At 45.3% G+C, this 24,424-nt stretch overlaps 2 protein-coding genes across 3 annotated transcripts; both read right to left on the reverse strand.

Moving 5' to 3' along the window:
- Positions 1-1,145: 1,145 nt before the first annotated feature.
- On the reverse strand, positions 1,146-8,653 carry LOC117858244 (uncharacterized). Its single transcript, XM_034741283.2, has 16 exons — positions 8,455-8,653; positions 8,284-8,333; positions 8,135-8,195; positions 7,460-7,555; positions 7,230-7,379; positions 6,843-6,974; positions 6,244-6,371; positions 5,718-5,760; positions 4,767-4,850; positions 3,780-3,821; positions 3,561-3,631; positions 3,175-3,228; positions 2,979-3,084; positions 2,816-2,884; positions 1,826-1,969; positions 1,146-1,440 (listed from the first exon to the last, which is right to left on the reverse strand). Exons 1-16 carry the CDS (start codon positions 8,596-8,598, stop codon positions 1,288-1,290), a joined length of 1,527 nt encoding a protein of 508 aa, XP_034597174.1. The 5' UTR covers positions 8,599-8,653; the 3' UTR covers positions 1,146-1,287.
- Positions 8,654-9,485: 832 nt separating this feature from the next.
- On the reverse strand, positions 9,486-14,911 carry LOC117858229 (uncharacterized). 2 transcript variants are annotated; one of them, XM_034741271.2, is made up of 7 exons: positions 14,488-14,911; positions 13,728-13,837; positions 13,436-13,621; positions 13,255-13,353; positions 13,005-13,076; positions 12,599-12,715; positions 9,486-10,936 (listed from the first exon to the last, which is right to left on the reverse strand). In XM_034741271.2, the coding sequence occupies exons 1-7, from the start codon at positions 14,828-14,830 to the stop codon at positions 9,797-9,799; spliced, it is 2,067 nt and encodes a 688-aa protein (XP_034597162.1). In that variant the 5' UTR covers positions 14,831-14,911; the 3' UTR covers positions 9,486-9,796. The 2 variants fall into 2 exon arrangements, with proteins under 2 accessions (XP_034597162.1, XP_034597153.1); XM_034741262.2 differs by having other exon boundaries at positions 13,728-13,840.
- Between the last annotated feature and the right edge of the window lie 9,513 nt (positions 14,912-24,424).

A 24,424-nucleotide genomic window follows, 5' to 3' on the forward strand; every position in this document is an offset into this window, starting at 1 on the left:
CCAGGAATAGCATGAACTGAGCTAGACTGAACAGCACCAGGAATAGCATGAAATGTGCTAAACTAGATGGGGATCAATCCATATGAAGCATGAGGCTGCCCATTTGTGGTTGAGGAGGCTGCAGGTGCAGCAACTTGGAATTGCAGGTCACGATCTTCACCTTGCTCGGTGTTCCTGAAATCTCATCGCTCTTGAAGGCTGCATCTGATAGAATGAAGGTCCAGACATCGTCGCAGAGCCCGTAGGTGTGCAGATGGGCCTGTACAGTGGCGACAAGGAAAGCCGTTACAGATCTCATCACTTAAGGTTCCAAATGGACGTCCGGGCGCTAGCACGTCCGAAAAAAAATACAACGTTCACCAGGATCGACTCCAAAACTCTAGCAACTGATTGCAGGCGCAAACTTTAGCATCGGGCAGAGAAACAAGAGAGCACACCGGGAAACACGACCAGCAGGTTGGTTGGGCGCCGCCGTGACTAGAGCGACTCGTCGCGCAAGCGGCGGCGGCCACCACCAGCGAGGCGGAGCGGAGGCCATGGAGGAGAGGAGCGATTGCGAGGGATGAAAAAGGCGGTACATCGGAGGACGGGAGGAGTGGCGGCGTTTGTGGGGCGTCGCTGCGTCGGAGGAGGAAGAGGAGGATCGAGCGTCAGAGGATTTTGCTGCTCAACGGAGTTGAGCTTGAGCGCGCGGCGGCGGCAGGGGACGGCGGAACGAATAAGGCGCCGGAAGTTTTGGACGGGCGGCGCAGCGTGGGCGGGTTGCAGCCTTGCAGGTGGCGCGACATTGCTGGGCCGGCCCGCACCGTAAGCCCGCAATGCCCGCAGGCCCACTACCGCAACAGAATTTCCGCGCATATGCAAGCAACAACGCCGGCTAAATGCTTTCTTGTTAGGAAATCTCATTTCCATTTTACCGGTTTTTAAATTTTTACCGCTGACCTCGCCACACAGCTTCCTCAGTTCTGCCAGAAATTTGGGCTTCAAAGATGGGTTCGGATCTCAGCTTAGCGTCACTGTTCTCTAACCGGTACAAAATACAAAGGAGACGGTTCAGCCTTCCAAGTTCCAACGGCCTTGAATTTCTCCTATTAACGTTTCCTCGTTCATCCTCAACCACGCAACAGAATATCATACCAGTAATCTGAGAGAACTCCAGCTTTACGGAATGGTTATTGATCATCAAACCAGCAACAAGTTTGTGGTACACTATTTATTGAATACACCCAATCTCGCCTAATATTGTTTCGAATGTGGGCAGGGCACCATGGAGAAAGAAATTGAAAACTAAGATGATGCTTTGGACACGCCATTCTCTGCTGCTGCCGCGGTGGAACTGGAAGCCGGCAAAGGCCACGGTGCGCCAGCCATTACGGCCTCGATTTCCCACGTCTCCCGGGGACAGTTTGTGAGGTTCTGGCATCCTTGAGCCGTCACATACTGCACGAGAACCAAGAGTAACGTTAGCGTGCAAAAGGAAGAGGGTGAACATCACATATGCGCATATCAGCATATATTTAATCTTTACAGTGTATATAAGGGCCATCATTGTCTAAACTCAAAATGCTTATCGAATTCATTGAGGATCACTAGAAATAATTAGCGAGATGAAGTTGATGGAACATAGCAAAGCATCTCTCATAATAAGGGGGACATAAAGTTTCTCTTATTCAAGGTTTTCCAGCTGAAAACATTTGCATGCATTTGATTTATTACCTAGCTGCTGCATAGGTGCTATGCATAGGTGCGTATAGCAAGCCCCATCAGTAAATAGGCTGCCACTGTGTACAAGTAATAATTACTTAAAGGGGTTATCAAGACATACCACATCACTTTCAATGCGAACACCACCAAAGCTTTTGTACTTTTCGACCTCTTGCCAGTTGAAGAACTTTGAGGAAATTGGATCATTCCTCGCTTTAGTCAGCAAAGTGTCGATGAAATAGCAGCCTGGCTCCACTGTAATAACCTACAATCCAAACCATAGAAGCTCAAATATTCACATTACTGCACTAAGAAGATACTATTGGAAAGATAAGACTAACTGTTTTCTTGTTCCAACAGTACAAAGTGCTTTTTCCTTCATTTCCAATCCCCAATATTCTTTTAATGCAATACAATAAAGTCCTAGTATACCAAATGATGTCAGATATTTGCAAGCATATAGTTCAAGCACTTTCTGCCTAGCTACATTTCAGTATTATCATTCCTGAGAACTGAGTTGGTCGTCTCCCGTCATCACTGTCAAGGAGGTCACAACCAGGGTTTGGTACTCCCCTTAAGATAGAGCCAGAAATCTCCGAGTGGTTGATTTTTAAATATATATATATATATATATATATATATATATATATATATATATATATATATATATATTGTCCAAACTTTCAATTCAGTTGCTATTTTCACGAAAACCAGACAGCGCAAGAGCAATTGATCCCTGGGATCTCTTGTGAACATCAAGGTATCTTGTTTATCAAGCATAGAACAATAGAAATTGTGGAATCCTATAGCCAGCTCAGGATAGCTCTGCAATCTTGCCAACAAACTGTGCACAAGAAATGTGACATATGCATGATGTTGCACAATCAAGACAAGGCTACCCAAGATTAATGTGCGCTGAGCAGAGCAGAAAACACCAAAGAATGTGGGGTAGAGGGTAGGGAGATGCTCTTTGGTTTTTCTGGGAAGAAATCGCATGACCCAATCACATCTCATTCTCAATCCTGATTCTCAAGAGGCATATAGCATAGCATAACTTTCTGGTATTCCTTTTTACTGCTAGATCTTAAATTAATGGGACAAGTAAACTGACCATGCCTTCTTTGAGTTCTCTTGTGGTCCGCAAGGAGCTCAGTCCTGGCTCCTTTGGCCTCTCTAATCCCTAAAGGTATATAGGAGCAAGAATTAGTCTCAGTTGAAAGCAGCAAACAAATGTAGATTGAAAACTGTGTGCTTCCTATGAAGATTGGACGGACCTCAGGGTAGCCTCCTGGATCATGGGTGTCAATCCCAAGTAAGTGGCCAAGACCATGAGGCATGAAAACAGCTCCTAACCTTTGAGCCATCATATCATCAACATCCCTGAAGAAAAATGGTTTCCAAGGAATAGAAGTCACAAAATTAGCTTTACATGTTAAAGTTTGATAGGCACAGTGAGTTACACACACACACCCTTGGAGGATTTGCTCTTTCTTGAGAGATTCAAGTATTGCCCGTTCTGCCAATCTGCAAAAAGTTTGAAAACTATGCTTGAATCATTGAAGAAGAGTATGTTTAAATAGAAGAAAAACATTGTGTGGTGAATCAGCACATACATTATGCCAAAGTCCTGAAAATGCTTTAAGTAGATCTAAGTTCGTAAATAATCCACATTTCACATTAAACTTCCATGAAATCGAACCAAGTTACGAATAGTATTTTTTAAAAGAAATAATAGTAAATTTTCAAGTTATAAAGGATGCATCATAAAATAAAATGACTCTCCAGTCCCTATGAATACTTCTTGAGGGGTGTGTTTTCAATTGCATGTCTTCGCGTTTCAATAATGCATTCCTTACTTGTGCATATCCATATAATTAACTCCAGGCCGCATGTATGATATGACAGCATTATGAGCCTTAAGCACAGCCTGCAGAAAATATGAATCACTTTAGATCAAGAGGTGTCCGAACAAGCTCAAAAGAAACAAAGACGGTGACTTATGCTTCTAAGTTCCATAGCACAAACAGAAATTGATAGGAGTACATAAAAATGAATTTTTATCAGTACGTACTTACATTGTATATTATTATCTGGCTGCTGTTGAACTTGCCATTTATCTGAAAACATGTAAACCTATTAGATGAAATTATCAAACAAATGTTACAGTAAGATGTGATAGACAAAAGCTTGAGATTTACATCAACGGCTGTGAAAATTAAAATTATAATCTAGATTCCAGAAATATATCGGGATTAACATGATGATCTGTGCCTCTGTCAGGTGCCAGCACCATTATAGCCTTAAAGCAGCAAATGATTGGAGTAAGAGAAGATAAAAGAAATATCTTAGAGAGCCCAATTGAACCGATACAATAGCAGTACATTACTTAATATTAAGCTTGGTTTTGCTCAGTATCATAATCTGATAACAAAGAACAGAAAAACAAAATGATAAATAAAGAAGGTAGAGGAAAATGGAAATAGGGATATAAAAAGGATGCTACAATGTTTGAATTCTAAGTATGTTGAGCAACCATATTCATGTGGCAACACTTGCACCCTCCATTACTGTATCTCCCTATGAAAAAGAACATAGTCCCATGTGATGTGATAACTAAAGAGTGGTCTAGAAGGGGAACAGAAACAAACATCCATTTATCTCCTATATGTTGTGGTCTCAAGAAGCTACATTAATGATGGTCTAACATGAACATATTTATCCAGATAGCAAAGGCTAAGATAAACATATAACAGAATCCATGAGAAGTGTTTTCAGCACTGTAGCACTGTGAAATAACCTCTCTTTTGTAAGAAAACAGAGTATGTGGCCGTAGGCCCCTAGTAATTATTGTATAAGAAACAATTTTTTTTTGAAGTAAAGTATAAGAAACAATTACATATGGAAGCTGATGACAGGCATGAGTCAGTTCATGTTCATAGTACAATGTACACAGTGCAATAGCGTCAGTGCTTTTAACACAGAAAACAAGGAACAGTTTCAGTATATAGACAGTGAAATTCAGGAAACATCAAAGTAGATGTCTGGACTTTTGAAGTACTTACAGGGTATGAGCATGTGATATCAGATCCATAGAAATGGTATTCACCTCCCATGTCCATTAGTGCCATGTCTCCATCATTCAAAGTCTGAATTTGAGACAATCAGACAAAAAATACGAAGCAATGACCAAAGTGAAACAATAAAAGTCCCAATAGGGGATGAAAGTTAGACCTCACTCAGAAAGGAAAAGCATGGACATGGTCAGTCGGTCACAAATAAAAGGAATGGTGAATGAACATATCCTCCTATAGCCATACAAATAGCCTCCATTGTTTAGAATAGTTTTGTTGGATTTCTATCTTGTAAACCCAGTAGCCCACTAATTCATATATTTGGGGTAAATTAAGGATTTCACAATGCAGTGGCTTTCTCTTTCTTTTGTGGTACCCCAATTCTTGTAAAGCACACCATGCTGCTAACTGGTATTGTTTTGTCATTAAACATTTGATCTTGATGCCTCTCCAGCTGCAAATCGTGTTCAAAAGTTTCCTAGCCTGTCCATTGCCATGCATAAATGTTCATATCAAGGTGCTTCAACACTGAAATTGAACCCAAACTTACTAGTGAACGTATCGGACACTGCTTGGTAGATAAAAGCAACAGGCTATCAATTAAGCTAAGTGTCAACCAAGCTACTTTCCTCCTATCATTACTTCAAGTTTCGACTACTCCATCGAGTGTTATAAACATAGACATCAAATGGAGAAGACAATAATTTCTCCAACTTTCGATGTCCAAGTCTCAGTGCTACTTAACACTCACAGCTAATGAAGAACTAGTATAACTCTACTGTTTGAATGCAAACAAGCAATACTAGCTCAAGTAGATGGGGGTATAAGAATTCAAAATTCATGATATCTGAGTGCTTGGATGATTAAATTCCATTTGCTGAGTATGAGAAGAAAATTTAAGTTAATGCCAGGTCAAAATGAAAATATCAAGTACACTCATACCCGGTCATTTGGAGCTGCCGCATGTCCATAGTGTAGAACAGCACTGCAAAGAGCATAACAATTATACAGGTTAGACAGTCCAACAAACACAAATGCAATAAAATTTCATGTGTGAATGTTAGTTTTCAATCTTGAAAGCCAAAATTCCAGTTCCAAGATGACATACTCACGGCAGATCCAGACTATGGTCTATTTTCTTATAGAAAGTATATCCTACAGAACTTTACATGTTTCCTTGCCTAAGTCAACAAATTATAACAGATACCCCACTTGTAGTGATCACTAAAAAGAGACCTTACTGAAATTTCAGCAATTGATTTCTGATGCTAAGAAGGCTTTATACGAAAAGGCCGCATGCTATCATTATAAGTTTGTGTCTTCAACAGGTTGAAGAAATTGTTATCAGAACTTTGAATAAAAATAGCGAGTGAAACAACAATGGATGGGGATCTAAGATTTGATTGGACTTTTTTTCAACCGCTCCCGATTTCTGCAAATAGTAATTAATAGCATCACACATTCTCACCTATTATCTCCAGTAGCACATATACATGTATAAGAGCAATGCCGGCAACCTCCGTACATATAAACATGATGGAGAAAGATGCTTTCTAGCTGATATTCCTTCATGCCTGGTCTTGCTCGTCTCATGACCTTGTAAAATGTAAGTCAGCAATCAGATCTATTTATAACGTGTTTGGTAATCATAATGCTCAAAGGTTAGCATATTGGGGATACTTCTAGAACTGATGTCTGAGAGAATGATTCCTTTGCTGGTGTCAGTGTTGTGTATTTCTGTGCAGAGGGAAGTTAAAACCTGGTGTCATAAGGTGGCCCACTGCTTAGCTACTTTATCTTTCTCTTCTTTGTTTTAAAACTTGTGATAGATAGAACATTACTAATAGTTGTCTGCTTATTCAGTAAGATAAACCTTTGCAGTACTTCCACAACAAAAGGAGATATAGAAACTCTTGGACCAAGACCAGTCCTAGCAAAACTCAACTCACACCACTGAATTTCAACCAATGATATCTGGCAAGTTGGGGCTATAATAGCAAGCTGAAAATTGAGCAGCCATGATTTGGTCATGACATGAAACTAAAAGACTTGGTAGGAATCTTGTACCTCAATATGAGCTTCAGAGCTTATATCATTAGCATACTGGATGACAGCAAGCTCCAGATCAGATTTGATCACACGACATTCAGTTAAAACAGGATGAAGTATACTTAAATCAGTATCAAACTTCTCCATCCCCTAGCACAGAGAGAAAAACACTATAAATCAAACATGCACAAAATCAGAAGAGAAGAAGTATGAGAGAGGTAAACTGTTTTGATAATTAAGCACATCTATCACATAACACTATGAATTTTACATTAAGATATAATTTCGCTATCTCTGGAAAAATATGAGTACTGCATGGAACGAAATTGCAATGTATGCTCACTTCAAAAGTACATAATTAACAAGCATAGAAATTGTCAATGCAGATAATGGCACATCGTGTACCTCAAAACTAGCAGGCTTTGAAAAATTCCCAGAGTCGGTATTCTTTCCATATAAGAGAAACAGAAGAGGCTTCCCATGATCCCCGAAACGATCTTGCACAACCTGTGTGATCTCATCAACATAGAAGGCCATATCGACCTTGTATGTATCCTGTACATATTCATGGAAAGGTTACATTATTTCAGGATGGAGCGACAACTAAAGAATAAAAGATCCAGAAGAGGAAATACCCTGAAGTAAGACAAAGGTTTTATTTCACCCATCCAAACAGCGTAGTCAGCTGGCAACCTTGGAGCAAACAAAATTGACTGTCCAGAGGCAATGTCCTTTGACAACAGTTAAAATGCAAGTCAGTATCTGTAGCATAGGCGGGAAATCATTCTAAGATGAATCGTGTAGTAGGGCCAATTACCATGTAGTGACTAAGCCATCAAATATATAAGCAAAATTTCTTCATTAGGAAATTAGTTGGGGGAAATCCCGCCTGAACATTATCCAATTCATAAAGTGACTTTACAAAGATCAGGCGACCACCCCTGTTACTGCGTAGGTGGTGGTTAGTGCGTAAAACTATAAATTAGCAGGAGATGGGGAGCCACCAGGGATTAAACATTGAGAACGCAACCCTACCCATTCAGAAGAATAACTGTTCTGAATCACCAGCATACTGCATACATCTAAGTAATAATCATGGGGCATTTCCAGCTCTCTACTGTATATATGTGCAAATAGAATATGAGGCACAAATTTTCCTTTCTATTCCTATGGCAGACATATACTATCAGCCAACAATTAACAAGGTTCAAAGAGCTGCAGCCCAATGGTTGACTGCTGTACTGACTAAAACCAGACCCGGAGTCACCTATGCTGGATAAGGGGGTAAAAAAGAAGAGGAGAACACTCACGATCGCGCCGTAGAACCCTGGCTCCTGCACTCCAAAGAGGTAAGCAAAGTAGCTCTCCTGCCTGCAACATTGCCCGATTTGCCTCACAATCTGAACATTAAAAAAAAGGCAAAAACGAATGGGACAAAAATTGGGTTCAGCGCGAGCACCTGAAGAGCTCTAGGTGATCGGTGCAGTACCGCGTCTGCTCCTCCCCGCCCTTCGCGCGACGAACCACCCAAACCACTCCAAAAGTTAGTAGCGGCAAATGAACAATCAGATTAAAAAAAAATCCGGGGAGTGGAGGAAAAAAGATGGGAGGGATTGCGGGGGGGACCGACCTGGAGGAGGACGAGGCCGCGTGGCGGGCGGCCGGAGGCGGAGAGGTGACCGCGGAGCGCGGCGACGAGGCGGTCGCGGTTCCCGGCGTGCAGCTCCATGGGCACCGCCGGCGGGGTGAGGGAGGAAGGGGAGGAGGCCGCCATGGCTGGGAACCCCGGAGAGGAGAGTGGCCTTGAACCGCACTCCAAAGCTCCTCCCGTCGGGCTCGTCATTTATTATATATTGGAAATATTGGATTATTAGAGTTTGCGTGGGCCAAGTAACCTAACGCAACTCAAGAAAGCGGGGCCCGCAATGAATTGGATTGGGCCTTTGTAGCCTTGCCTTTCCGTTCTGTAGCTCTGCCGCCGGCCTGGTTCGTTTCACTTGGTCCAGCTCTTGCTAGCACTGGAGTACCCCGAACCCGAACAATAGATACTGCATGTAAGATTGCGTATGATCGTAACGAAATAAGGGCGTATGATGGTGATGAAGACATTTTTAGTGTAGTGTCAACGCAACGGGAAAGTCATTTTTAAGTTGTAACTAAAGACATTTGGGAAAGTCGCAAACACAACGGGATTTCCGATCCATGTTTTCTTTCTCTTTCTTTTCTTTTTTTTTGAAACGAATAGGCGACTTATGAGCACAGAGGAAGTTCACACCTGCCTGGCTGCGTCCGTGCATGCACGTCAGCACGTACACAGAACATGCCTGTGAGAAATAGCATCATTTCTCGTGCTTTTTACCACAACTCTTTTACTCTAAGCCACCGTGCTCGCCTACTTTCATGCTAAACGGTTAACTGTGTTACAGCGTGGCTTTAAACCTGTAATCCCACGCCAGCTTCATTAAGAAATGATCCTTCCGCCGGAACGGGTTATATAGCAATCATTCAGTTATAGAAGATGCAAAATCTTAACAAAATTTAGGATAATCTGAATTAAGCAGACCGCATTGCAGCACAAACCTGGGCAAACTGGTGGTTGTATGCAACACTGAAATCACAATTTAATCCATCCAAACACCAGATACCTCAGACCGCACACACTGAAAGAAAAATAGGTTCAAAATGCATATTGTAATGGCAGATGTCCAGCGTCCAGGGCCCAACCGGAACAAGAGCAACCGACAAGTACAAATATCACCATAACGTACAGGAATCAAAACAACTCAAGATAACACAGTACAAACGAATAGCAATTTAAGATAAAATGTCAAACCTACAGCAACAAGGGGAAAAAAAACAGAACTCATAGATATGGACCCTCGTCACTATACTAGATGCGGTATATTAAGGAACAGAGCGGAGGAAACCACAGCAGAAGCTTGAAAGTGTTTGTTCCAAGGAACCATTGAAGCTTAACTTTCTGCAGATTGCGCGCCACCGCTGTTAGCAGGAGCTGGGGCAGATGTCGTGGTAGCACCAACTGGGGCAGGTGCAGCAGATTGATCCTGGGACGTAGCAGTTGCTGTTGCTTCAGTAGAGTACGCCGGAGGCTGCCCGTAGCTTCCACTGCCATAAGCGTCAACATAAGACTGCTGCTGGCCATAACCTGGATGGCTTGCAGGAGGGGCACCAGGGTAAGGCGGAGGTGCACCATAACCAGGCTGGCTGTAACCATACTGTCCATAACCAGCCTGAGCAGATCCAGGAGGCGGAGCCTGTCCATATGGTGAAGATGCAGGAGGCTTCTGGCCCTGCGGAGAAGGCTGCCCGTAAGCGCCCTGACCATACCCACCTTGCGGTGGCGGCTGGGTGCCATAGCCAGACTGTGGCGGTGGAGCGCCATAGCCAGATGGAGCAGAACCTTGCGCCGGGTAGCTTGCTGCAGCACTAGTAGGTGGTTGGCTGGCATAACCAGGGTGGCTTCCAGCAGCTTGGGTTGAAGTTTGCTGCCCTGGAGATGCTTGACTGGCCCCACCAGTACCACCATAACTGGGTGCAGACCCATCCTGGGTCGAGCTTGCAGCTGATCCATAAGCAGATGCACCATAGCCCTGCTGATCATAACCAGCCTGCTGAGAATAGCCCTGCTGCTGCCCTTGGGTCTGGTAACCAGAGTAATCATATGCTTGCTGCCCAGCACTCTGCTGAGAGTAGGTAGAATCGTATCCTTGTGAAGTATATGTAGGAGGCTGGCCATAATTGTAGCTAGTAGCATCAGTGGACGCAGCAGTCCCAGGGGCAGACTGTTGTTGAGGTTGCTGCTGCTGGCTATAATAGTCATACCCAGTGCCAGGGGGAGTTGTATGAGATTGCTGGTTTTGAGACTGATCCCACCCCGCAGTCTGATAGCCACCAGATGTTGGAGGATAGCTACCATAAGGTTGCTGAGGTGCACCATACTGTGGCGGTGCCCCAGGATAAGCTCCAGGCTGCATATAACCATAACCAGGCTGCTGGGGTGGTGCACCAGGTGGGCCCCAGTTTGACTGAGGACGAGGAGGGCGATAACCCTGCTGAGAATAGCCACCTGACATTTGATTTCTGGCACGATTCTGCAAAAATATAGTTTGCACATCTGTATATAGTATACAACAAAAGAACACAGCATAGAATGCAAAAGAAAAATGGCAGTGCAAATAACAGGCATACAAGCACAAGACATGTTGCAGATAAATTCCAGAACCACCAAAAAAATGGAGGGAGCAACTCACCGATCAAGATTGTCAAGCAATGGGTGATGCCCATCTACCGTCGCCCATGTGCAAAACTATAGGGCCTAATGAAGATAGCTAGACGAATATATACATATATATGCTGAATAGCAATACCATCGGATAGATTTTTAATAGATGTTTAAAGATTAGTGATGATCAATTCCACTATACAATCTAAAAAATTGAATTCATTGCTAAATGACAGGATATAAAAATAAAAAGGTTACTTTATTGGCAATAACCTCCAAAAAGAGTGTTTAAAAGTAGTACAAATAAAACATCAAAGAAGACATTTTATACTATTTAAGCACAAAGAAAAGGTTGTGACAGCAACCTGCAAAGTCACGAGGTAGATAGACAGGCATAACAACACCTAAAAACATCTTCATGCTGGATTTTCTGCATCCTTTTGTTACAAAACAGTTTAACATATACGATCTTCAGGAATACTCCAATCAAAGTAGATGCACGACATTGAGTATATTTTGCGCACAGAGGGTTACGGTAGAAAGAGAATGCAGATCTGTTAAGGATCAAGTTGTGTATAGGGCAATAGGGGCCAAAAAAGAAAACCTAGAATCCCTAATAATGATCATAAACTTGCAACTACAATGAAGGACCTAAATTGGAGTGTGTGCCTGCCATAAACAAACTGAACACCTGAGGACTTGGGCCTGTTTAGAGCAATTCTTCCTTCCAAACAAGCCCTGAGTAAAGCAATGTATGCATTGTATCCAGAGGTACAGGAGAAGCATGACAAATTATAAACGGTACAGACACCAGATATAGCATGTCAGCTCACATAATACATAACCATGTTCAGTTAATATACCATGTTCTATTCAGCAGGGCATTGATATTAAACAGTAACAAACCTGCTCTCCAGGATAGTTGCAGGCCTCCTGGCAAGCTAAGGAGTAAGGACACTAATTTGGGTATATGTGAAGACAAATAAACACCCACTGGATAGAATAGGTGGCCACATGGACTTATCACTTGTCACAGATGTTACCCAAAACTTACATTGCCGCATGTGAACAATATGAATTATAAAGAATGATTTCTCAAAATTTTAACTGCTGCTCTGTGAAGAACCATTCAATTGGCCGAACAAAGTTGCTAATATATAAAGAATGAAGGATGGAAATAAGATCATTCATTTTATGGTATTTTAAGTTTTAAACCTTGCACAAAACCATTATCAAATTACTTTTTCAGAAATAGGGAAAGTGTATGACAATCTCCTTCCATGTTACAGCCATGTTGAGACCGTACCCACGACCAATATGCTTCAGACATTGGTTAGCACATCAGTGTAATCAATGTAGGGCCATAAACAAGCAAAAGAACCAATATTTTCAAAAGAAATCCAGGGAAAATCATAAAAATGAACACTAAACAAAATGAACCAGAAGCAAGCCTAAAATAAGACAGATAAACAAATACGACAAAGCAATCATGGGTATCAGGAATATACACAGAAAGAGAAAGAAAGCGGACCTCACTGGTAACCTCAATCACCAGCTGCTTTGCAATTTCAATTTGTTCCTGTGTGCCATCAATATGCACAGTTCTTTCAGTTGAAGTGTCACCAGCGGGCAGATGCAAAGGAATAACCTGCACAAGAATTCTTAAGGATATGAATAACTGAACACAGATCAACAAGAAAAATACAGTTGACCAAAACAACTTGAATCATAATGAACAGCTTGGAACGAATGAAGTGTATAAGGTAAAATATGAACGAAGAAACTCAAGTATAACTGAAATATGATGTTTACTCGTTCTACAGCGACCAGCATTCAAATTCACTTGGCAGAAAAATAACCACCAGGTAAACGTAGTGAAACCTTATTTCTGATTGCAGATACAGTAAAACAGGAAGCTGGAGAACAAGATAACAAACCTGAATTCGAGCTCCAGATTTGGCTTGCATGGACTTTATAGTTTCACCACCCTTTCCAATAACCAGACCCACCTAAAAAGAAACAAATCACAAGCAGAAAAAAAAAACAATGATGAAATAATGTACACAATGCTGACTAATAATATATATCGACAAATCGGAACATGTGATTATGTCACAAACTGTGATAAAATTTAGTTTTCTCATCGTATAGCTACGTTTATCCAGAAAAACCGGCATGAATACCAACCTTGTTATTAGCAATTTTCATCTGGAACGTCTCGGCACCTGGCTGTGGTGCATTATATTTCCGGCCACCAGATCCAGTACCAGATGACCCAGCATCAGCCTTCAGAAAATTGCAAGATCAACGTGATATATGCAAAAAAAAATGCAGAACTAAACAAAAAAACTGCGAGTAACAAGTATACCTCTGCCAGAACTTCTTTGATCAGTTGCTCAGCTTTGCTTATCTGCTCAGGAGCGCCTGAAAGCTCAACTGGTCTTGTCTGTGCACCTGGCTCAGCTTCATTGTCTCTTGTTACCTGAATCTTTGCTCCTGACTGAAGTTGGAGATACCTGATAGTTTCCCCAGCTTTTCCGATAATAACACCAACCTAAAGCAAATCAACAACAGTGCCAAGTAAACGTGAATACAAACTCAGGTGACACTTTCTAACATGACTATGAATTCAGTTTGAAAACAAATTCAACACAGCTTACCCTTCCATTTGGTATTTCAATCTTTTTGCTTGTACCCTGATATCCACCATATGAAGAGTACGGAGGTGCACTGCTCTGTGAAGATATTGGCGGGATAGAAGACCCATGCCCTGCTACAGAAACCAGAGTGTTCAGAGTCCATTTGTCATCATCAGAATTTACAGCATTTATTGATGTATGAAACACAAGAAGTAACATCCAAAATTCATGTGGACCACACAACACAAGAAATAACTTTTTTGAATGGAGTGAAGCGTGTAAATCTAGTTTCCTCTTACGCAGCACAAGCACAGCGTGGCCACCCTGTCTACAAACCTGAGTCAAAAGGTTCAACCACATACTTTATTAGTTAGATATAAACCTCTAGTCTTCGGCTACCAATCTGCTACACTCGAAGCTGCAGAGCCACCAGCTAAAGCATCAACGATGCCATGAAGTTACTTGCAGCTTGTTACAAAACTAACCCACCGCACTTGCAGCTCGTGTTGTTATAGGACAAACAGAATATTCGAGACAACATTAGTGGCGTGCTACCTACTATTGTGTCAACCTAAATCTCAATAACACACGGGTTAATTAACCAAGAGGTAGATGTGTGCATCACAGCAGCTCAAACTCACTGATCTATCAATCCAGCCCCCAAATCGAAGCGTAAAACAACCCTAAATCCATCATGGAAGCGGCCATAAACCGTAAGCGCAGACAAACAGATCTCCGCACTCAAGCATGGGCTTAACGAGAAATCGGTCCTGATACTCACCACCACCGGCAGAGGACGAGAAGCCGAGGCCCCCGCCGCCGATGCGGCCACCGCCACCGCTGCTGCCCAGGGAGCCTCCTCCCCCGTAGCCGCCTACGTCATCGTCGCCGTTGTCGACGCGTGGGCGCTTGGCCTCGGCGGCGTTGAAGATCCGCGCCGCGATCTCCTGCGCGCGCTGCTTCGCGAGCTGGATCTCGTCGGGGGGCGGCGGCACGCTGTTGTACGACTGGGCGCCCCCAGCGGGCGGCGAGACGGGCGGCGGGCCGGAGGAGAACCCCGTTCGCCGCGGCGGCGGCGAGGGGTCGTCGTACTTGCGCTTGGAGGAGTAGTGGTCGTCGGCCATGGCGGATTACGGATTGCTAGGGTTTGGGCGGCGGCTGCGGGGCAGCGTGGACGAAGGGATAAGACGGCGGAAAACCCTAGCAGACTAGAAGGGCGCTGATATTTATAGAGTTGGCTCCTGATTTCTATTCTTCACCGAGTTCTCCTGCTGGCTGCTTTCCTTTGCGAACGTTGTTAGTGAGCTCGATTACTGTTCCATACGAAGTTTGAAGTTTGAAGTTTGAACCTCCTGGTTCATAGTGTAAGTGTGTAACAAAGGTAGGTACGACAAAGATTTTTTAACTATTTTCCAAACGGAAGTAAAGGTCGGTTCATCCGAGTGTGTCATATGGATAAACATAGATAAAAAAAGAGAAACCGGGCGGATCCAAAATCCCAAGACAAGAGGGCTCATCTTCCCTTCTTCTTCCTCTCTCCTACCTTTTCATTCTTATTCCTCCTCATTTTATTCTTACTCCTCTTCATCTAGGCTAAAATTTGTAGAGAAGATTTGGGGTTTCATAGGATACGTAGGTAGGGGCTCCAGCCCCTCAGCCGCCCACGTAGGATTCACCCTGGCTATCATTTACCGACTCAGCAAGTGCAACATGACTTCATAACCTTCTAAATCCAAGTCCCCAACGCGAGTACACTGACGGTCGTACACAGTTAGCAAAACGCCACCACCTCTCGTTCCCATTTCTACTTTTTTTTGTTTCTTAATGTCATGGAGCTGTATCCCTAGGGATGGCAACAGGGAATTCCCCGTCGAGGATCAACCCCCAATCCCTGTTCCTGTGGGGGACAAATTTTCCCCATCCCCATCCCCAACGGTGTCCCCATCCCCGCAAGATAACATGTACAAGTACCACATGAGCAAAAAATAAGTTAAATAAAGCACCATTAGGGCCACTATATTACTCAGATCTCATCGTGTTTGCACTTGCACAGCACAAGTGCACAGCCACAAAATGAATAAGTTCTAGCCACAGCTAGCAACCACATAGGCATAGCGGATTAGTATTTAGTACGTATAACACCTAAATCTCGAAAAGCATAGCCACAAGTTTACAGTTCATGGGTCATGGCATCATATCACATAACAACACAAAACAATGAAGATGCAGCAGTTCAGGTCCAGCCGTGCAACATGCAATCTTCAAAGCCTTCAATCCTCAAGCAATGCAAGTCCCTATATGCAGCAATGGTATAAACATATGAGTGAAGAATTTGAGAGGACAACTTTCAGTTTGCAGCAATCAAAATGAGCCAAGTACAATGCAATGGCAATTTTCAGTTTGCACATAATACCTCCATTCCATCTTGGATCACTTGAAGACAGCTCCAAAACTTGCAATTTCTTCATTGTCACCACCTACAAGAAAAGACAATTGCAACAATTATTTAGAAGTATGACACTATATAAATTTATGGAGTATGATGTATGAATGGTACAACATATATACCTCGATACTTGTTTCTTAACCAATCTTGTGAGACAACATCCACGATCTCCGGAGTGAGCCGGCTGCGATGATCACTAATAACCCTTCCACTAGTGCTAAAGGCGGATTCGGAGGCAACTGTACTAACTGGAATAGCATATATATGTCCCAGCCACCTTTCTCAATGTTGGATAATGTGTCCCAGCCACCTTCCACCAATCAAGAATGTTGAAGTTTTTTGTATGAACTGAAATTAATTCTTCCTCCAAGTACCTATCTGACTCAGATTTGAATCTCATTGTGGTTGACCACCTACTAGCAACACGTGCACTAATTGTAGATAGCACATCTAAACTAGCTAGTGGAGGAGCTGATGATTCTATGTTATCTTCATCCTCTTCAAGCTCATACTCTTTCATCAATTCACAAAGGGAGTTTTTAACCTCATCAAGTTTATCATAGCACAATGAGGAACGTTGATCAGTGAGAGTTGCAATGAATTCAATGAGAAATTTAGCCTTGTAAGATAAAGCAATACTAAGCATCTTGTAGGTAGAATTCCATCTAATTTTGCAATCAAAGCCAAACTTGAGTTACACTTTCACTTTGACACGCTTAGTAATTTCTTCAAATCTCTCTACCCGTTTAGGTGTGGCTATCCAAAAGGCAACACTTTCACGGATTTTGCCAATTGAATCTTTTATCACCTCTAACACATCCTTCACTATCAAGTTAAGTATGTGGGCAACACAACGCATATGCAACAATTTCCCCTCCAACATCAGCTTAGGCTTAGTTATCATCTTGATAAGCTCAGGAATTACCTTGTCATTTGTGGTGCAATTATCAAGAGTTAAAGTTGAGATCTTCTCATCAATGTTCCACTCCAATAGTTCTTCATAAAGCTCATCACAAATTACTTCAGCAGTGTCTGGAGCAGGCACATATATGAACCTACACATAGAGAACTCCAATTAGATTCTGAATCAAAGATGACAGCAGCAAATCGAGTAACTTAAGCGTGACATACCTCATGATAATTGTCGGATTTATAAACCTGGCAGTCCACCTGGGGGTTACCCATGTGGTTGATTTGTAGGTGAGGGTGATTGCGAAACCAAGAACTCGAAGGTGATCGCGAGAACACAAGGGATACGGGGGTTTTAGACAAGTTCGGATCTCCAGAGAGTAATACCCTACGTCCTGTATTCTGGTGAATTGTATTGTTGGTATGATTTGATGCCCTCGGGAGGCTTCATTGGCCACCTTATATAAGCTGATGACCTAGGGTTACAAGTCACTTTGAATCTAATCTACTCGGTAGTTACATGGAAGGTAATATGAGTCGGACTACAATATGTGTTCCACGATATTGGGGCAGATTTGAACTGTCTGGTTTCCTTAGCATGTACTCCAAGTATTTTCATGTCCTTGGCCCGCACGCCCTGGTCAAGCGGGCCCACTTGTCAGGTCCGGCCAGTATCCTGGTCGGTAGGGACCCATGGAGTACCCATATCCTCAAGCCCCCGAGCGATGCGAAGGCAAATAGGAACTTGAGGTCATCACAACGAAGCTTGAAATGAAATCGGATGAAGCTGCAATGGTGTCATGGTGACGAAGAGGCTGCGCAATGCTCAAAAAAGAAGAAAATTCGAGCGAACGCAGAGCCATACGCATAGAGCGAAGACGAGTGCCGAGCTGATGGATGTAGGACATCCAACAAGTTGAAGCAAAGGATATGGAGGGCATTGCGAGACGCACTCCATAGGAGTAGCCCCCAAGCATTAAAGCGATTAGGATAATCGGTCCAAATGATCAAAGAAGAAAAAGTTGATCCCTGAAGCAGATCCTAGTGCCCGAGCACAAGGATAGGCGCAGCCACAGAGGCCCGCCGACCAAAAGTACGCACCCAGCTCTTTGAGGATAAGGATTAGTGCAACGATGGAGACACGACAAAGATGTCTATCCGCAAATACCGCGCCACCTGAGCAACTGCAAGATTCCTGTCGGCCCTTATTGAGGTCAGGCCAAGCATCACGTAAAAACTGTGCAACCTTATCGAGTTGGGAGGATCTTGTCGTGAGCCCTCACGGACCCACTATAACACCTTGGCTATGAACGAGCGACCATGCCATAAATAGACCAGCATTAGCCATGGCCCGAATAATAGCACTCGTAGGCTGGAAACTTGTAGTCTTTGATAGGAAGAGCACCCTCCTGGAAGCTTGATGCCAGAAGAATTCTCGTGAGGAAAACTAGGATGCTCCTTCCCTTCGCAGCCTCTTCGATGAAGTCAAGAGCTAACGAAGCTAGAAGAATCCTCGTGATGAGGTTGTATCATGAACCCGGTGAGCTTCTCAGAGACACCGTTAGTAGGGAAGTGTTCCGTGTAACTTTTTTGTATCGTAGCTTCTTAGCCGGTATCCTGGGATATCAGCTATTTTAGAGTTGCCACAGGCATTTGTAACATATATCGCCAGTAATCATTCTACGGAATATGGTTGTAGCTAAGTATATATATACCCCTACATCCGAATGTGGGGACTGATAGGGCCGCGGAGGCACACTGACTTGAAGTAGGGCGTCCAGCCCCCGAGTACGAGGACTGGTAGAGCCGCGGAGGCATGCCGACTTGAAATAGAATGTCCATCCCCCGAGTACGAGGACTAGAGGAGCCGCAGAGACACGCCAACCTGAAATAGGGCATCCAACCCACAAGTACGAGGACTAGCAGAGCAGCGGAGGCAAGCCGACCTGAAGTAGGCGCCCAGCCCCCGAGGACAAAGACTGGCGGAGCCACGGAAGCACGCCGACCTGAAGTAGGCACCCAGCCCTCGAGGACGAGGACTGGCGGAGCCGTGGAGGCACGCCGTTGAAATCATAACGGAAAGCCCGCAGATTCCATCCCGCGCATGCCACGGTAACAGAAAACCCATAGATTCCGCCCGGTACATTGCGCCACAATAACGGGAGGCCCGCAAATTCCGTCCGTAGGTTACGCCGTCACGCCCATAAAAAATGCGAGGGGTCACAGAGCCATTTCATTTCCATCTAGAGCACTCACAGCGCCGCCGCCATAGTCCACTAAGCTCATCACCGTCGTGCCAGCGAACCCTAGGCCGCGCCGCCGCAAGCCCCAATCTGCTCGCGCGCATTCCGCTGCCGCCGCCCGAGCCGTCGCACCTCCGTATGCACATCAACCCTAGCGTCCATCAGATCCAAATCATAAGGCTTAGACATTGAAGAAATGGCACAGGCAAACATCCCATATCTGATGACGGTGTGGATGAAGTTAGTGATGACCCAGGAGCGCATCCAGGCGCTCGTCGACCGGGGCCTCCTGGGGCCGCAAGCGCTGCTGGATTGGAAACCGACCGCCGGCCAAGAGTTCCCATTGGAGGACAAGATGGAGACGGTGGTCTTCGTGCCATTTTTCGAGTGCGGGTTTGGGATCCCGTGCGGAGACTTCTTCCGCGTTCTACTACAGTACTACAAGATTGAGCTGGTACATTTGAACCCCAACTCAATTTTGGACATTGCCATATTTATCCATTTGTGTGAGGTGTATCTAGGCATCCCGCCACATTTTGACTTGTGGGGATACTTGTATCAATTGAAGCCTGTGTCAACCAAAGGGAAGCATCCATGGGTCATTGGTGGTTTTGGTTTCTCTCTACGAGCAAAAAAAGTGCAAGACTATTTTGATCTGCAGCTAAAAGACTCCAACAAAGGCTGACACAAGGAGTGGTTCACCATTGTCAATCAGCAACTCGAGCTGCCGCCGCGTATAGGATACAGGCCAGTAGTTATGCTCGAGTGGTCGAACCAGTCGACCTCGGAGGAACAAGTGCGGGTGAATTAGGTGCTAGCGAAGATCGCCGACCTGAAATCATGAGGACTTAGAGCCGGGGCTGTCAGCATAAACTTCTGCCGGAGATTGACAGAACCAATCAAGCATCAAGTGCACCTAGCTTATGAGTACTCAGGGTCGCAGGACCCGACCCGGGAGGTCCAGCGTAAGGTGTCCAAGGAAGAAATAATCAACCGGGTGTCCGAGTTCTTTGGGGGCGTTATCAGGAACAAGAGCTACCCCAAGGCTTATTCGTTGAAGCACCTGTCATCCAATCCGGTATGACCTATGAAGGCATTGATTCTTTATACTGTTTGTGTTGTTGAATTGTTTCTGATTGCACTTGTTGATTGACCAGGACGATGAATTTGTATTCTTTTCCCCGGCACCGCTTCCTGGAGGGGCTGAATAGCAACGACCCAAGATCCGCCCGACCGACGAGCCCAACGAGCTGCCCGTCGGCCTTGTGTGGGAATCTAATTCCTCCATAGGGTCGGACGAGGGCGTGGAAGAAGAGGTTGGCTAAGGCATAGATGCTGCACTGATTGGACATAGAACATGGCAAGCCATGCACAAGCAGCCCGCCTCCAAGCTGCACCAACTGAGCGGGAAGAGAAAGAAGATGGCTGGCAGAAAGAGGGAAAAAGCTGCTCCAAGCATAGCCTCCATGGGCAGGTCAGCTAGCGAGGTGGGCGAGGAATCCGACACACCAAGCCCAGTTGTCAAGAAGAAAAAGTTGGAGCTCCAGGAGACCATTGCGACCGACACGGAGCGTGTCAAGGAGGGATCGAAGGCGCAGATCTGCGGAGGATCGAGTGGGGATGCGTCGGCACCGCCACCACCATTGCGTCCCAAGTTCCGGGTTAAGAAGAAGAGCAGCATGTAAGTGCATTCCGCTTGTACTATCTATCTTGATGTTGTTGTTGCTGCCTATCTTACTTAGATTGCATTAACAATGCAGGACTGCCATGCTGGGCGATGATGCTGGTGCACAGTTGACTAGCTACTCGGCCTAGACCGAGGTGACGAGCGGTCATACCGTGGAACAGTCGTCGCCTCCATAGGTTGGAGCTGACAAAGAAGGTCACGCGGGAGAAGTTGTGCTAATACCGGCGCTGCAGCAAGATGAAGTCGGCTCTAGGGCTGCAGTTGCTCCAGTGGTCGACTCCAAGGTCGAGGAGGTGACTGGTGAGGGGGCCAGAGCCAAGCCTCAATAGGAGGAGCTACCCAGCGATGATCTGCCACTGGAGAGGTCCACTGGGGACGCTGACGTCGGCGTGCAAGGTGGAGGTAACGCTGATATCTTGAATTTCTCTGAGTCGGGCTTTATTGGAGACGCAGCGATAGAACAAAAGGTTCTTGCTGAGCTACAACAATCTTTCTTGGAGATTACCAAGTTTTTGAGTGTAAGTCTACCGACCAACCTAGAGAACTTGTAGCTGGAATCCATTTTCTTTGCTGAGCTCTGAATGTTAGAATGTATGCAGGGTCTGGCCGGGCATGCACAGAAGAAAGCGGACGCGATCCACCAAGCCGAGCATTACCACCTGAAGACGGAACAGCTTGAGGCTGATCTCAAGAAGGCCAGAGAGGATGCCGCCGACCAACTCCTGCAGAAGGACCTGGACCAAGCCATGGAAAAAGATGATATTACTGCACACTTGAAGGGTACATTGCACCAACCTATTGATTCATGTTTGTCCTTAAGATCCAGGTGCTGAAGTAGACTTGTTCGGATGAGCAGATGCCGCGATGAGGGAGGAAAGGCTCTAGAGGAACCTCAAGGAGTGCGAGGACTCGAATGCGCACCTTCAGCAAGAGCATGATACGACGGTCCATCGTGAGTATGCAGTATCGCAGAAGCTAACCTTTGAAGCCAACGCGCACAAGGAAACCGAGCACTTCTTAAAGGATACTTTGTGTAATCTTCAGTGTGACCAACATGTGATTGCAGGGCTGGAAGTAGAGCTGGAGGATCTGTGCAAGGTGGCTGGCTATGTGATGGACATGGTCCAACCAGAGGCTGACCCAACCACGCCAACACCACTGCTGGATCATCTCAAGGCCGCATCGGGTCGGCTGAAGGTGCTGTTGAAGGACACTGCGGTGGAGTGCATGAAGAACGTCTTCGTAGTGTTGGCAACACACTTCCCACGGCTGCCCTTAGAGCATGCTGCAACAGGAGTCGCGGCTGACTTCAATGTTGATTTGCTTCCCGAGCTGGCGGACCAGTACCATGATGTAGCTGAGAACATTATCAATGATTTCGACCTGTAAAAGTAAACTTTACGGTGTATCAATCTATGTGATGAAACATACGATGTGATGAATTTAATCGTACGCGGAGAGAAAAAGGCTCCATCCCTCCCTTGGTGTATACAACAGGACAACGTGTAGCTGAGGCCTGTACCTGCTAAGTGCCTAGCCTTGCCTGACCAGCATCCTACTGAGATCAGATCTCGAGCTTGTAGGAGGGATGAATGCAAGGTTGTCTAGGTTTCGTGAGTTAGGACGCCAACCACACGAGTTAGTCGTATTGCCTTGAGAGGGGGAGGAGTAGGATGTGAGACTCAAAGGTCGGCGCTTGGGGGAAGCCCCCGAGCTTAAGAGCGAGTGGTATGTCGAACACGTCGAACAACCCCCGAGCATCAGGAATAGCTCGGGTATAAGAACAAAAGGGCAGTAGGTACGTAAAGAACCACAAAGGTTTTATTTATTCAATATAAGAGGAAAATAGAGTATCTAGCTTTTAGATCTAAGGGTAGAAGCGTTGTAGATGCTCGATGTTCCACGGATTGGGACGCGAGAGCCGTCCACCCATTGGAGTCGGTAGGTGCCTAGCTGGATGACTTCTTTGATGATGAAGGGACCCTCCTAGGGGGCGGCCAGCTTGTGTGGCGAAGCACCAAATCACCAACGTTAAAGGAGCGTTCCTTGACATTCCGATCATGGTAGCGCCTTATCTGCTGCTCGTGGCGTGCATGCTGGATGAGGGCCACCACGCGATGCTCTTCAAGGCTGTCGAGTTGGACACACCAACTTTTTTCTGCCTCACTTTCCTTATAGTACTAGATGCGTGGGGTGCCAAAGGCCACGTTGGATGGCAGAACGACCTCTGAGCCATACACCATAAAGAAAGGGGTGTAGCTGGTAGCTTGGCTCTTCTGTGTTTGTAGGCCTCAAATGACATGGGGTAGCTCGCGTAGCCACTTGGTGGCGTATTTAGACATGTCGTCGAAGATGCGAGACTTGAGGGACTTGAGGACCATCCCATTCGCACATTCGACCCGACTGTTGCAATGCGGGTGCGCTACTGAGGAGTAGTACACAATGATGAACTGCTTGCCAAGGTCGGTGATGATCCTTTTTGGCACTCCAAAGCGGTGTGTAATTTCCTACACGAACTGAGCGGCTTTAGCCGACTCAATGCTGGTGACAGCTTTGACCTCGATCTACTTGGTGAATTTGTCAACTGCCACAAAGTTGGAGCGGTCTTGAAGGGTCCGACCATATCCAGCTCCCAGCATGTGAAGGGCAAGGATGGTGGGATAGTGAGCAGGGCCTGAGCCGGTAGATGATGCTGCTTGGAGAAGAATTGGCACCCTTTGCACCTTTGGACGAGCTCCTTCGCATCGGCTACCGTTGTTGGCCAATAGAAACCAAATTGGAAGGCCTTGCCGACCAAAGCGCCCGAGGCGGCGTGGTTCCCGCATGTTCCCGAGTGGATCTCGTGCAGGAGGTCGAGGCACTCCCTGCGCAAAATGCACTTCATCAAGATGCCTGTGGTCGCAGCTTTTCTGTAGAGCTCCTTGCCGATGACGATATAGTTTGCACTGCGCTGAGCTAATTTTTCATGCTCTATCTTGTCCTCTGACACCATCTGGTTAGTGATCAAGGCTAGGAATGGGGCGTGCCAGTTTTCTTCTGCCTCAATCATCATGACGTCAGCAGTGCCTGGGTTGGCCGGAGCCTGAGCGCCACTGACATTAACCTGGTCTGGGTCCAGGACCTTGATGGAAGGTTTTCGGAGATCTTGTACGAATACACCGGCTGAAACTTGCGCACGCTTAGAGTCGAGCTTGGACAGGACGTCGGCGGTGACGTTGTGGTCCCTGGGGACATGGTGGAACTCAAGACGCTAGCCAGCCTGTTGCGGTTCTCGAAGAAGTGGTTGGTGTACTCCCGGATAGTTTCGCCTGTCCTCTGGCGGACTTGGCCCAGTTTCTCCATGTTACTAGATCGGCTATAGATAGCCTGGTAATTTTTGGTGAAAGCCCTAGCGAGCTGACCCCAACTATCGATGTTGTTTGAAAGAAGGTTC

The sequence above is a fragment of the Setaria viridis genome, chromosome 1 (genome assembly GCF_005286985.2).
Source record: "Setaria viridis chromosome 1, Setaria_viridis_v4.0, whole genome shotgun sequence".
Taxonomy (NCBI): Eukaryota; Viridiplantae; Streptophyta; class Magnoliopsida; order Poales; family Poaceae; genus Setaria; species Setaria viridis.